This window comes from Protomyctophum parallelum (genome assembly GCF_964188405.1).
Source record: "Protomyctophum parallelum genome assembly, chromosome: 21".
Taxonomy (NCBI): domain Eukaryota; kingdom Metazoa; phylum Chordata; class Actinopteri; order Myctophiformes; family Myctophidae; genus Protomyctophum; species Protomyctophum parallelum.
The window spans coordinates 4,062,878-4,073,481 of NC_139713.1; the positions used below are offsets into that span (position 1 = coordinate 4,062,878).

Below are 10,604 nucleotides of genomic sequence, written 5' to 3' on the forward strand. Positions count from 1 at the left end.
TTATATAGCATATTACATTATACACATTCTAAGTTATATACCATAGTGTTCCACACTGGCCATTCTTTATCCCATTTTGGTGTTAGCATCATGTTATGCTTTAGCTATTGAAAAATAGCAGATCTACAAGCTCATAGGAGCTTGTAGGTCTGCTATTTTTGAAAAATCGAACGACTGACATAGCTAACATAGCTTTTTTCAGAAAACTGTCAGGATGTAGAAGACATTTTTAGAATCTGATCTCAGGTCAGAATGGGTTATACACAACCACACACACACACACACACACACACACAAGAGAACACCCACAGTATGTCAGAATACCCCCCCTCCCCCACACGCTTTGACATACCGCGGAAGACTCCTAATATAGATCCAACAGCCTGTTCTAAGGCGCTGCACAGTGCACGCACACACACACACACACGCACGCACGCACGCACAGCACACAGACACACGCACAGCACACAGACACACGCACGCACGCACAGCACACAGACGCACGCACGCACGCACAGCACACACACACACACAGACACACGCACGCACGCACAGCACACAGACACACAAACGCACAGCACACAGACACACGCACACACGCACAGCACACAGACACACGCACGCACGCACAGCACACACACACACACACACACACACACACGCTTTCTGTTTGCTAGGCTGTGAAGACACCATTCGTCGTTACATGGCAGAAGAAACATGGCTGCTTTTCCCAAACGGGTAAGACCGGTTAAAGCTGTGTGTGTGTGTGCGTGGATGCGTGCGTGCGTGTGTGTGTGTGTGTGGTCTGTGTGTGCGTGCGTTGATGCGTGCGTGTGTGTGCGTGCGTGTGTGGATGGATGCGTGTGTGCGTGCGTGGATGCGTGCATGCATGTGTGTGCGCTATAAATAAATCCATTATCATGTTGTATGTACTGTATATATATAGATCTCACTGATAGTCATCATTATGTTTAATGTATACACACACAGATGCAGATCTCATGAATATTCATATGGATCTCATCCATATTCATTCAGGTCTCGGTCCATGCAGCTCAGCAGGACGTTCAGGAAGCAGGTACAGTGTGTGTGTGTGTGTGTGTGTGTGTGTGTGTGTGTGTGTGTGTGTGTGTGTCGATACACATGTTTGTGTGTCTGCGTGACCTTAGTCTCTCTCTCTCTCTCTCTCTCTCTCTCTCTCATATTATGTCTCGTGTTACCAGACTGTTGTCTCTCGTCATTTTCAAATGCTTCCGTCGTACAGTCTGGAGCAACGGAAGCTCTGATCATGAGTAAAATATGAATGCTTCCGTCGTACAGTCTGGAGCAACGGAAGCTCTGATCATGAGTTTAATATAAATGCTTCCGTCATACAGTCTGGAGCAACGGAAGCTCTGATCATGAGTCAAATATAAATGCTTCCGTCGTACAGTCTGGAGCAACGGAAGCTCTGATCATGAGTCAAATATAAATGCTTCCGTCGTACAGTCTGGAGCAACGGAAGCTCTGATCATGAGTCAAATATAAATGCTTCCGTCGTACAGTCTGGAGCAACGGAAGCTCTGATCATGAGTCAAATATAAATGCTTCCGTCATACAGTCTGGAGCAACGGAAGCTCTGATCATGATTCAAATATAAATGCTTCCGTCATACAGTCTGGAGCAACGGAAGCTCTGATCATGAGTAAAATATAAATGCTTCCGTCGTACAGTCTGGAGCAACGGAAGCTCTATCATGAGTCAAATATAAATGCTTCCGTCATACAGTCTGGAGCAACGGAAGCTCTGATCATGAGTCAAATATAAATGCTTCCGTCATACAGTCTGGAGCAACGGAAGCTCTGATCATGAGTAAAATATAAATGCTTCCGTCGTACAGTCTGGAGCAACGGAAGCTCTATCATGAGTCAAATATAAATGCTTCCGTCATACAGTCTGGAGCAACGGAAGCTCTGATCATGAGTCAAATATAAATGCTTCCGTCGTACAGTCTGGAGCAACGGAAGCTCTGATCATGAGTAAAAATATAAATGCTTCCGTCGTACAGTCTGGAGCAACGGAATCTCTGATCATGAGTAAAAATATAAATGCTTCCGTCATACAGTCTGGAGCAACGGAATCTCTGATCATGAGTAAAAATATAAATGCTTCCGTCGTACAGTCTGGAGCAACGGAAGCTCTGATCATGAGTCAAATATAAATGCTTCCGTCATACAGTCTGGAGCAACGGAAGCTCTATCATGAGTCAAATATAAATGCTTCCGTCATACAGTCTGGAGCAACGGAAGCTCTGATCATGAGTCAAATATAAATGCTTCCGTCGTACAGTCTGGAGCAACGGAAGTTCTGATCATGAGTTTAATATAAATGCTTCCGTCATACAGTCTGGAGCAACGGAAGCTCTGATCATGAGTCAAATATAAATGCTTCCGTCGTACAGTCTGGAGCAACGGAAGCTCTGATCATGAGTAAAATATAAATGCTTCCGTCATACAGTCTGGAGCGACTGAAGCTCTGATCATGAGTCAAATATAAATGCTTCCGTCATACAGTCTGGAGCAACGGAAGCTCTGATCATGAGTCAAATATAAATGCTTCCGTCATACAGTCTGGAGCAACGGAAGCTCTGATCACGAGTTTAATATAAATGCTTCCGTCATACAGTCTGGAGCAACGGAAGCTCTGATCATGAGTAAAATATAAAAGCTTCCGTCATACAGTCTGGAGCAACGGAAGCTCTGATCATGAGTCAAATATAAATGCTTCCGTCGTACAGTCTGGAGCAACGGAAGCTCTGATCATGAGTCAAATATAAATGCTTCCGTCGTACAGTCTGGAGCAACGGAAGCTCTGATCATGAGTAAAATATAAATGCTTCCGTCATACAGTCTGGAGCAACAGAAGCTCTGATCATGATTCAAATATAAATGCTTCCGTCATACAGTCTGGAGCAACGGAAGCTCTGATCATGAGTAAAATATAAATGCTTCCGTCGTACAGTCTGGAGCAACGGAAGCTCTATCATGAGTCAAATATAAATGCTTCCGTCATACAGTCTGGAGCAACGGAAGCTCTGATCATGAGTCAAATATAAATGCTTCCGTCATACAGTCTGGAGCAACGGAAGTTCTGATCATGAGTTTAATATAAATGCTTCCGTCATACAGTCTGGAGCAACGGAAGCTCTGATCATAAGTAAAATATAAATGCTTCCGTCGTACAGTCTGGAGCAACGGAAGCTCTGATCATGAGTAAAAATATAAATGCTTCCGTCGTACAGTCTGGAGCAACAGAAGCTCTGATCATGAGTAAAAATATAAATGCTTCCGTCGTACAGTCTGGAGCAACGGAAGCTCTATCATGAGTCAAATATAAATGCTTCCGTCGTACAGTCTGGAGCAACGGAAGCTCTGATCATGAGTAAAAATACAAATGCTTCCGTCGTACAGTCTGGAGCAACGGAAGCTCTATCATGAGTCAAATATAAATGCTTCCGTCGTACAGTCTGGAGCAACGGAAGTTCTGATCATGAGTAAAAATATAAATGCTTCCGTCGTACAGTCTGGAGCAACGGAAGCTCTGATCATGAGTAAAATATAAATGCTTCCGTTGTACAGTCTGGAGCAACGGAAGCTCTGATCATGAGTCAAATATAAATGCTTCCGTCATACAGTCTGGAGCAACGGAAGCTCTGATCACGAGTACAATATAAATGCTTCCGTCATACAGTCTGGAGCAACGGAAGTTCTGATCATGAGTTTAATATAAATGCTTCCGTCATACAGTCTGGAGCAACGGAAGCTCTGATCATAAGTAAAATATAAATGCTTCCGTCGTACAGTCTGGAGCAACGGAAGCTCTGATCATGAGTAAAAATATAAATGCTTCCGTCGTACAGTCTGGAGCAACAGAAGCTCTGATCATGAGTAAAAATATAAATGCTTCCGTCATACAGTCTGGAGCAACGGAACGCTCTGATCATGAGTAAAATATAAATGCTTCCGTCGTACAGTCTGGAGCAACGGAAGCTCTGATCATGAGTCAAATATAAATGCTTCCGTCATACAGTCTGGAGCAACGGAAGCTCTGATCACGAGTTTAATATAAATGCTTCCGTCATACAGTCTGGAGCAACGGAAGCTCTGATCATGAGTAAAATATAAAAGCTTCCGTCATACAGTCTGGAGCAACGGAAGCTCTGATCACGAGTTTAATATAAATGCTTCCGTCATACAGTCTGGAGCAACGGAAGCTCTGATCATGAGTAAAAATATAAATGCTTCCGTCATACAGTCTGGAGCAACGGAAGCTCTATCATGAGTCAAATATAAATGCTTCCGTCGTACAGTCTGGAGCAACGGAAGCTCTGATCATGAGTAAAAATATAAATGCTTCCGTCGTACAGTCTGGAGCAACGGAAGCTCTATCATGAGTCAAATATAAATGCTTCCGTCGTACAGTCTGGAGCAACGGAAGTTCTGATCATGAGTAAAAATATAAATGCTTCCGTCGTACAGTCTGGAGCAACGGAAGCTCTGATCATGAGTAAAATATAAATGCTTCTGTTGTACAGTCTGGAGCAACGGAAGCTCTGATCATGAGTCAAATATAAATGCTTCCGTCATACAGTCTGGAGCAACGGAAGCTCTGATCACGAGTACAATATAAATGCTTCCGTCATACAGTCTGGAGCAACGGAAGTTCTGATCATGAGTTTAATATAAATGCTTCCGTCATACAGTCTGGAGCAACGGAAGCTCTGATCATAAGTAAAATATAAATGCTTCCGTCGTACAGTCTGGAGCAACGGAAGCTCTGATCATGAGTAAAAATATAAATGCTTCCGTCGTACAGTCTGGAGCAACAGAAGCTCTGATCATGAGTAAAAAACTAAAAATATAAATGCTTCCGTCATACAGTCTGGAGCAACGGAAGCTCTGATCATGAGTAAAATATAAATGCTTCCGTCGTACAGTCTGGAGCAACGGAAGCTCTGATCATGAGTCAAATATAAATGCTTCCGTCATACAGTCTGGAGCAACGGAAGCTCTGATCACGAGTTTAATATAAATGCTTCCGTCATACAGTCTGGAGCAACGGAAGCTCTGATCATGAGTAAAATATAAAAGCTTCCGTCATACAGTCTGGAGCAACGGAAGCTCTGATCACGAGTTTAATATAAATGCTTCCGTCATACAGTCTGGAGCAACGGAAGCTCTGATCATGATAAAAATATAAATGCTTCCGTCATACAGTCTGGAGCAACGGAAGCTCTGATCATGAGTCAAATATAAATGCTTCCGTCGTACAGTCTGGAGCAACGGAAGCTCTGATCATGAGTAAAATATAAATGCTTCCGTCGTACAGTCTGCAGCAACGGAAGCTCTGATCATGAGTAAAATATAAATGCTTCCGTCGTACAGTCTGGAGCAACGGAAGCTCTGATCATAAGTAAAGTATAAATGCTTCAGTCATACAGTCTGGAGCAACAGAAGCTCTGATCATGAGTAAAATATAAATGCTTCCGTCGTACAGTCTGGAGCAACGGAAGCTCTGATCATAAGTAAAATATAAATGCTTCCGTCATACAGTCTGGAGCAACGGAAGCTCTGATCACGAGTACAATATAAATGCTTCCGTCATACAGTCTGGAGCAACGGAAGCTCTGATCATAAGTAAAATATAAATGCTTCGAGTGTGTAAATCCCTCTCTCTCTCCATCCAGAGGAGGATTCCGGTGTGTATATGAACTTCATGAAGAGTCACTGCTGCTACGATACCATTCCTACCTCTAACAAGCTGGTGATATTCGACACCACGCTGCAAGTAAGAACCATTCCTACCTCTAACAAGCTGGTGATATTCGACACCACGCTGCAAGTAAGAACCATTCACGGCCGTGCACACATAGACATCAAAGGGGGCTTCAGCCCCTGCCCCTTTTTACCCGTCTGTAAAACAACTGTCACGAATGCAGCGTTTACTACATGGTGAAAGAAATGTAAATGCCTCTCCTTTCCTTTCCATGCCATATACTGGAAGGCAGCATTCAGCAGAATAGCTTTTTTTCCCCTCCTGAACGTGAACACAGTATTTTGCTAATTTGTTTTTTACAAATTTGTTTATAAATCCAAGTCGTCACACACCGCATCTCCACTAGCTAAAGAGTGCTGGGTTGGGTTGCGCCCCCGAAAATAGTCTTTCGCTATTTTTGTCCAAAAGTGCCCTTTTTAATAATGAAAACTGTCAGGATGTAATAGACATTTTTTTAAATCTGATCTCAGGTCAGAATGGGTTAAAGGGATTTCAGCCCCCCGCCTCTCTGAGACGCTCTGCACGGCCGTGGAACCATTCCTACCGTCATATTCCACTCCACGCTGCATTAATATTATTATTATTATTAACCCATTCTGACCTCAGATCAGATTCTATAAATGTCTCCTACATCCTGACAGTTTTCTGAAAAAAGCCATGTTTCTATGTCAGTCGTTCTTTCGATTTTTCAAAAATAGCAGACCTACAAGCTCGTAGGACCCCCTGGAACTCCCTCAAGGACCTCTGCGGGTCCCCGGAAAGTGGAAACCCACTTTGGGAACCACTGTCTTACAGTGCAGCTTTTAATTACTTTATGTATATATTATGGGCTTCGTTATATGTGATTGATTGATGTATTGATTGACTGACTGACTAATAGTTTATTTATATTAGACAGAATGAGTAAACAGTCAAACACTGTCCAGAAGGGATAGCACCAATAAAGAGTCCTTGCGGTCTTGTTTCCATTTAGGTCCTATGCGATCATTGTTTTCTGTTTCAACTGCATGTTTTCCAGGTGAAGAAGGCGTTCTTCGCTCTCCTGGCCAACGGTTTGAGAGCCGCCCCTCTGTGGGACCACAAGCTGCAGAGGTTTGTGGGTAAGAGGGATTTCTGACCTGAGATCAGATTCAAAAATTGTCTTCTACATCCTGACAGTTTTCTGAAAAAGCTGTGTTTCTATGTCAGTCGTTCTTCGATTTTTCAAAAAATAGCAGACCTACAAGCTCGTAGCGCGCCACTCGGTGGCGCGCTATGAGCTTGTAGATCTGCTATTTTTCAATGGCTATATTATAACATAATGCTAACACCAAAAGGGGTTCCCGCCCACAATGGGTTAAAACCTAGAAGTAAAAATGTATGATGCAATATCAGCACTAGTGCTCAAACCTTTTCATGTCAAGGACGCGCGATTATGAATCCCACCACAGCTCTAGGACAGAGCCGTCTGATTGGCTCCTGGGCAGGCATAGTTTTACTGAGGTTAAGTAAGTAATTTGTTTTTCATATAGCACCTTTCACAGAGAGGACTCACAAAGTGCTTTTCATGCAATAAAATACAAGACAACGAAAACAAAGCAGATAAAAAAATGACAATACCAGCACGATGAATCAATAAATATAAGACAAATACAGCAAATTCAGGTTGAAACCATCCACACATGCTTGTTCAAAGAGTGTGATGTGGCTGCATGTCGAGATGCATTGATTGGTTAAAAATTGACGGCAACGTTTCTGGGGTTGGGTCAAACACAGCGACTAGTGGCCAATCACAGCGGGATTTGCCTAGAGCTGCGGTGGGATCCATAAAAAAACTGAAGTTATGGTGTTTGGGCCCACACAAGCACATGTGTCCCCTCCTGGTGTTTTAGGCCCCCTTGAGCCCTTCTTGAAGCCTACTGCCACCAATCTAGGTTTCAAAATCGACTCTGACCTAAAGATGGACAAACAAATAAATGAAGTAGTAAGAAAGAGCTTCTTCCAGCTTAGGAGGCTATCTAAGGTTAAGTCTAGTCTATCCCGCTCTGTGTTTGAAACTTTAATTTTATTCATGACTTCCCTCCTTGACTACTGTAATGCCCTGTATATTGGAGTAAACCAGGTTTCCATATCTCGATTACAGCTAGTCCAGAATGCAGCTGCTAGGTTACTTACAGGCACACGTAAGCGAGACCACATCAGCCCTGCACTAGCCTCTCTCCACTGGCTTCCTGTGCGATACAGGATTGACTTCAAATGGCCATGATTCACATTGCCCGAGATTCAACAGCGCACCCGGGTACACTTGCATAACACACTTTAATCCTCCTGATGACGGTGTGCTTGATGGCTGGCGCGCACGGACACTGACCATCAACTGTGCGACATTGTCTCAAATAAATCCAGACACACTGAATTGCATTGCCTCTTTGGCTTTTTGCCGTTATACTACTTCACTGTCAGCCTGCCTGCTATTCACTGTGTCAGTCAGTTCTGTGCTCCAGTGTATTAGTTTGCTATGGATTCTACTTTAGCATTATTATTATTTTGTTTTACTTTGGAAACTGCCAAGCAAAGCCCAAGAGCCACGTGTAGTCCGCAGAATAAGATCAGCGCGGTGCTGCGCGTATAAGCAGATTCAACAGGAGACGGGCGGCGTTGAGAAATGCGCTGGTGTTACGCATCGTGCAGAGGCTGTGTTCTTTTTTGTTGACGCTTGGCTCGTCGACTGCATGCATTCACATTGGAACGATCCGTATCTGAATACACTTCAACGGTCCAGAGACCCTCCCCCCATGCGGTCCCGGGGACGGTTGGGCGATCCGCTCCCGGGAACGGTACGCATCATTCACACTAAACCACAACATCTGCCAAGTGGTCCCGAGTGCGCACCCGGGACCATAGTGTGAATCCCCTATTTGTGTCTAAATGGTTTGGCACCCATTTATTTATCTGAACTGCTGAAACCCTATGATCCGACACGGACGCTCAGGTCCTCTGACCAGCTTCTCCTGGTGGTGCCTAAAACCAGGCTGAAGCTCAGAGGTTATCGAGCTTTTGCAGTGGCAGCTCCCAAGCTCTGGAATGAGCTGCCTCTGCACACAAGACAAGCCCCCACCCTCCAGGTGTTTAAGTCACGCCTCAAGACTTACCTTTATTCCTTGGCTTTTCCAAGCACAGTATGAGATGTTCGATGTTTAACATGACACTGTGCATGTTGTTTGTGGTTGTTTTGTGGTTTTTAAATGAAGTAGTTTTTTAATGTTGAAGTTGTTTTTTAATGTTTTACTGTAAAGCACTTTGGTACAACGTTGTTGTTTTAAAATGTGCTATATAAATAAAGATGGTATGGTATGGTATGGTATAAAAGCGTGTCAGGGACGTCCCCCCAAAGTTATATATTATATATTTGGCTGTGGAGTCGCAGACCCCCAAATGTTTTAGCTCCCGGCCGGGACACGGAGAAGCAAACATTTGAGTTGAAAAATGTAAATAAATGAGGGCTGTCAAAGTTAACGCACTATTAACTAGTTAACTCACAATCCTTTTAACGGCACTAATTGTTTTAATGCGCGATTAACGCACTGTGAAGTTTGACAGAATGGTTGAGAGACGCATGCATGTGAATGCAGGCAGTCAGTGAGCCCCGCCTCTATCTCTCGTAATGGTACCATTGGCCCAACATCAATACAGTTCTTTAGTTTGGGTCTGGAAGGCTAAATGTCATCAAATGGTGGTTCCGTGGCTCAAATGCAGAATAAATAATGGGCCTTGATATGAAAAATCTTGAAAACCACTGATTTAAAGTATATTTAGAACGTATACAAAATATGCGATGAATTTGCGATTAATCACAGTTAACTATGGACAATCATGCGATTAATCAGATTCAATATTTTTTATCGATTGACAGCCCTAAAATAAATCAAATATTTGCACAGATTTTACGACTAATGTGTAAATGTATATAAATCTCTTCCAGGAATGCTGACCATCACAGACTTCATCAACATTCTGCATCGCTACTACAGATCCCCAATGGTGTGTATGTGGAATTAACCCATCTAGGACAGAATCCGACAAAAGGTCTTCTAAACCCTAAATGTTTTCTGAAAAACCTTATGTTTCTGTGTCAGTGGTGCTCAACCATTTTCATGTCGCGGACCCCCATCTGAAAATATCTTGTATATATATACCAGAAGCAAAGATTTTAGTTAACCCATTTAGGCCTGATGTCGATTTTTATTGATTTTTTAAGGGACAGATAGTAGGCTGACAGGAAACGGGAGAGAGATGGGGGATGACATGCGGTAAAGGCCGTGTCGGGTTCGGGAGTCGAACCCGCGGCACACCGCGACTGGATCACCAGTCCGGTGCCCAGACCGTTACGCTACGGCCTGGGCCAAACCTCATGTTTCTATATCGGTGGTGGTTCTCAATACTTCATGTCAAGGACGCCCAGAATCATCTGTATTTCGCTGCGCATCCCCATCTGAAAATGTGTTGTTCCAGGGACCCCCCCCCCCCAGAAGCAAAGATTTGAGTTAAAAACTTTCACTCTGAAAGAATATATATATTCAAAGATTTGCACTAAATTTTCACGATTTTTTCAAAAATAGCAGACCTACAAGTTCATAGCGCGGCACTCGGTGCCACGCTATGAACTTGTAGATCTGCTATTTTTCAATAGCTTCAAGTATAACATAACGCTTGAAACACCAAAAAGGGATTCCCACCCAAAACGGGTTTAAAAACCGCCAATGACACGTCCACGTCCACTTCCATTAACGAGCGTGACCTTTTATCTGCGT

General features: G+C 43.4%; 1 protein-coding gene across 1 annotated transcript in view; it reads left to right on the forward strand.

The window, feature by feature from the left end:
* The first annotated feature begins 648 nt into the window (after positions 1-648).
* The window catches only part of LOC310878654 (5'-AMP-activated protein kinase subunit gamma-1-like), a 21,200-nt gene continuing 11,244 nt past the window's right edge, over positions 649-10,604 (forward strand). The window contains exons 1-5 of the mRNA XM_083793023.1: positions 649-738; positions 1,039-1,078; positions 5,726-5,826; positions 6,833-6,914; positions 9,776-9,834. Of these exons, the coding sequence (XP_083649149.1) occupies positions 718-738; positions 1,039-1,078; positions 5,726-5,826; positions 6,833-6,914; positions 9,776-9,834 (303 nt within the window). The 5' untranslated portion in view covers positions 649-717. The remainder of the gene's footprint in view (positions 739-1,038; positions 1,079-5,725; positions 5,827-6,832; positions 6,915-9,775; positions 9,835-10,604) is intronic.